This window comes from Amphiura filiformis, chromosome 1 (assembly GCF_039555335.1).
Source record: "Amphiura filiformis chromosome 1, Afil_fr2py, whole genome shotgun sequence".
NCBI lineage: Eukaryota > Metazoa > Echinodermata > Ophiuroidea > Amphilepidida > Amphiuridae > Amphiura > Amphiura filiformis.
Genome location: NC_092628.1, coordinates 53,601,146 through 53,603,906, shown reverse-complemented (window position 1 = coordinate 53,603,906; position 2,761 = coordinate 53,601,146). Strand labels below are relative to the sequence as shown.

General features: G+C 38.0%; 1 protein-coding gene across 1 annotated transcript; it reads right to left on the bottom strand.

The window, feature by feature from the left end:
* Positions 1-1,267: 1,267 nt before the first annotated feature.
* LOC140161589 (uncharacterized) lies at positions 1,268-2,185 on the bottom strand. The gene has a single exon (XM_072184928.1). The coding sequence runs from the start codon at positions 2,183-2,185 to the stop codon at positions 1,268-1,270; it is 918 nt and encodes a 305-aa protein (XP_072041029.1).
* Between the last annotated feature and the right edge of the window lie 576 nt (positions 2,186-2,761).

The window sequence follows — 2,761 nt, the reverse complement described above, 5'->3', positions numbered from 1 at the left end:
CTTAAAATGGACATAAACCCCTTTTTACAGCTATATATCACTGATATTATTTCTTCATTTGTGGTAACCCAAAATTATAAACTACAAAACCATTAACTGATGTAATTAATTTCTTATAATCAGACCATTTTTAAACCAGGATTCCCTCCAAACACTTTACAACACTCTGGTGCTACCATACCTATCCTATTGTACAATGGTATGGGGTGATAAAAATAATAGTAACTTGGAATCCTTTTCATTATGCAAAAGAAAATCATCAGAACATGCACTTATTCACTTTGGCTGGATCATTCAACCCCTCTTTTCATTTCCTTAAAAAACTAAAATTCGTGATATTTACACGTTTCAACTAGCAACTCATATGTATCGTTACCACCATGACCTCCTCCCACAGGACTTACCAAATAATCATTTCATGACAAATTCTGAAATTCATAATTATGAGACCAGACAGGCCCTTGACCTTAACATCGCGACGACAAACACACTGCTAGCCAAAAACACAATTAAAACCCAGGGACCTACCACTTGGAATTCACTGAACGACGACATTAAAAACTCTTGCTCCCTATCCTCCTTTAAAAAACGAATGAAAAATTATATCCTGGATCAATGCCACTCTGAAACCGTCAATAACGAGTACGCATCAATCATGTAAATTTCCTTACCCCCCCCCTTGATGCTTTTTTTTTTTTTTTTTCTGCATTTTCATGGATGTTCTAGTTCATATCAAAGTAATTTTTGTCAAATATATTCATGTGGTATATGTATATGTACCTAATATGACATCCATTTACTGTTTTTCTTTTCTTTGCAAAATGTTATTTTCATATTTAATAAATTATTAAATTCTATGTTTTTCATTGTAATATTTTCATGTAACCTTGGGTGCCATCAGCCACACGCTCAGCGTTCTTGATGGCATCCACATCTCATATAATTTATAATGTATTTGATTATCTGTATTTAATAATAATTTGTATATATGTGAGAAGAAACCAAATAAACTTGAATTGAATTGATACTGTCATGTTGATATAAGAAGTATAGCATTTGAGATTGTTCATCAGGTGGTAAAAGCATCTCAAGTCCCACTGCCTTCCAATTTGAAGCCGTAACAGCGTTAGATAGATTTGAAATGCTACATGTATTATACTTTCGGGATTACTTTCATGTTCACGGGATTCCTTTCTCTGTTTACCCATGCAACGTTACTGAAGGAATTGACAACATAGGGTTTCCCTCATTTGGCTCCATTTTCCGTTTATGGTTTGATTCTCATTTCGTATAGTTTCTCATAGTACGGCATCGACGCGTCAACTAACTCTAATATGTCATCCGTCAAATCGCTGCGTGATGGTATCTTAGATGGTGCCTTAAAATGAGTCGAATTAAAAGCCGCCTCATAAAAACCGCCATTTTGAGGAATTTTATTTATCGACACGAAAGTAGAGTTAATGATCCAGTCATCAAGAAGATCTGTCCCAGCTGGCCATTGAAGCATACTTTCATTGAATGGTATTCCTATTGCGTCGCAGTATTGACGCATTATAGACGCAGGCGACGTTTGCAGGTCGTCCGCGTCAATCAACACCGGGTTAGGATCACCTCGTTGCTTCGTGTACTCCACTAAATCACACATTTCAGCATAACCATATCGCTTTGGACACCATGGCTCGGGCATATCTTGAAATCGGATTCCTTCTTCATTCATTTCTAGTAACTTCCAGGTTATGCCTTTCCAAGATGGGAATACTTTATGCGGGTGCCGAATCAGGAAAGTATGTCGAAATCCGCGCGGAATCATGTGTAGCTTATCAGTAATGCAATAGCATTGATCTTTAGAAAAGACGAGTGATTTTCCAGGATAGGGAGCTTCAAGCGTATCTTTCACCCATTGAAACGTACAAACGCTCTCGTGAAACCAACCTGGTTTGACGTCCGGTCCAACGACTGCCTCTCCTTGCTTCATCACAGCCTGTAAAGTTTTATTGATTTCAGTGTCAGGATTTTCTGCTACTTTACCATCGGGACCGAAGTAGTGTGCAAAAGCGTATGGCTCGTTGATAATTTGTACCCCTGATATGGAACCCATACACTTTTCAAAGACAGTGGAAAGAGTGCGAGGAAGTGCCCAGAGAACGACGCGGCGAGGTTCCGCATCACGAGTTACACCAGACATCTTGTCTTTGTTAGGCCAGAAAATCTGCAAAAGGTGTTTAATAACGAAGAGCAGTTTTATTGTGATGCATTAATAATGTACCCGTTATCGTAGGAGAATTATTTTGTTTGGATATTAGTCTGAGGACTTAGACTGAGACTGTGGTAGACCAAAGTTTTTGCATTGATAATCAGGTTTCATGTAATCATGAATTTAAACCTTGTTTGATGTGTATTCCCATTGCCACAGCATAACGGTTTTCCAACTTGTCTTCTACGATAAAGCTGCTAATGAGCGCTGAGGCTACAACCTATAATTAAAGACCGAATTAAAAAAAAGACTAGTTTGCGTCTGACGTTATGACAAAGGCGCGCCGTGATTGGTTGCTGACCTGCGCAGTATGGCAATTTTTGTCTGGTTGACAGGACGGCATACGCAAGCTAGTCTTTTTTAATTCGGTCTTCAATTATACAACATAAGAGTTTGAAAATATTCTAATGCATAATTCATTAACTTGATAGACCCACGCCATTGGCGCCACGTGCTAGGTGTTTCTAGAATGCCTATAGAATAAGATTAATTTTAATGCTAATTTAT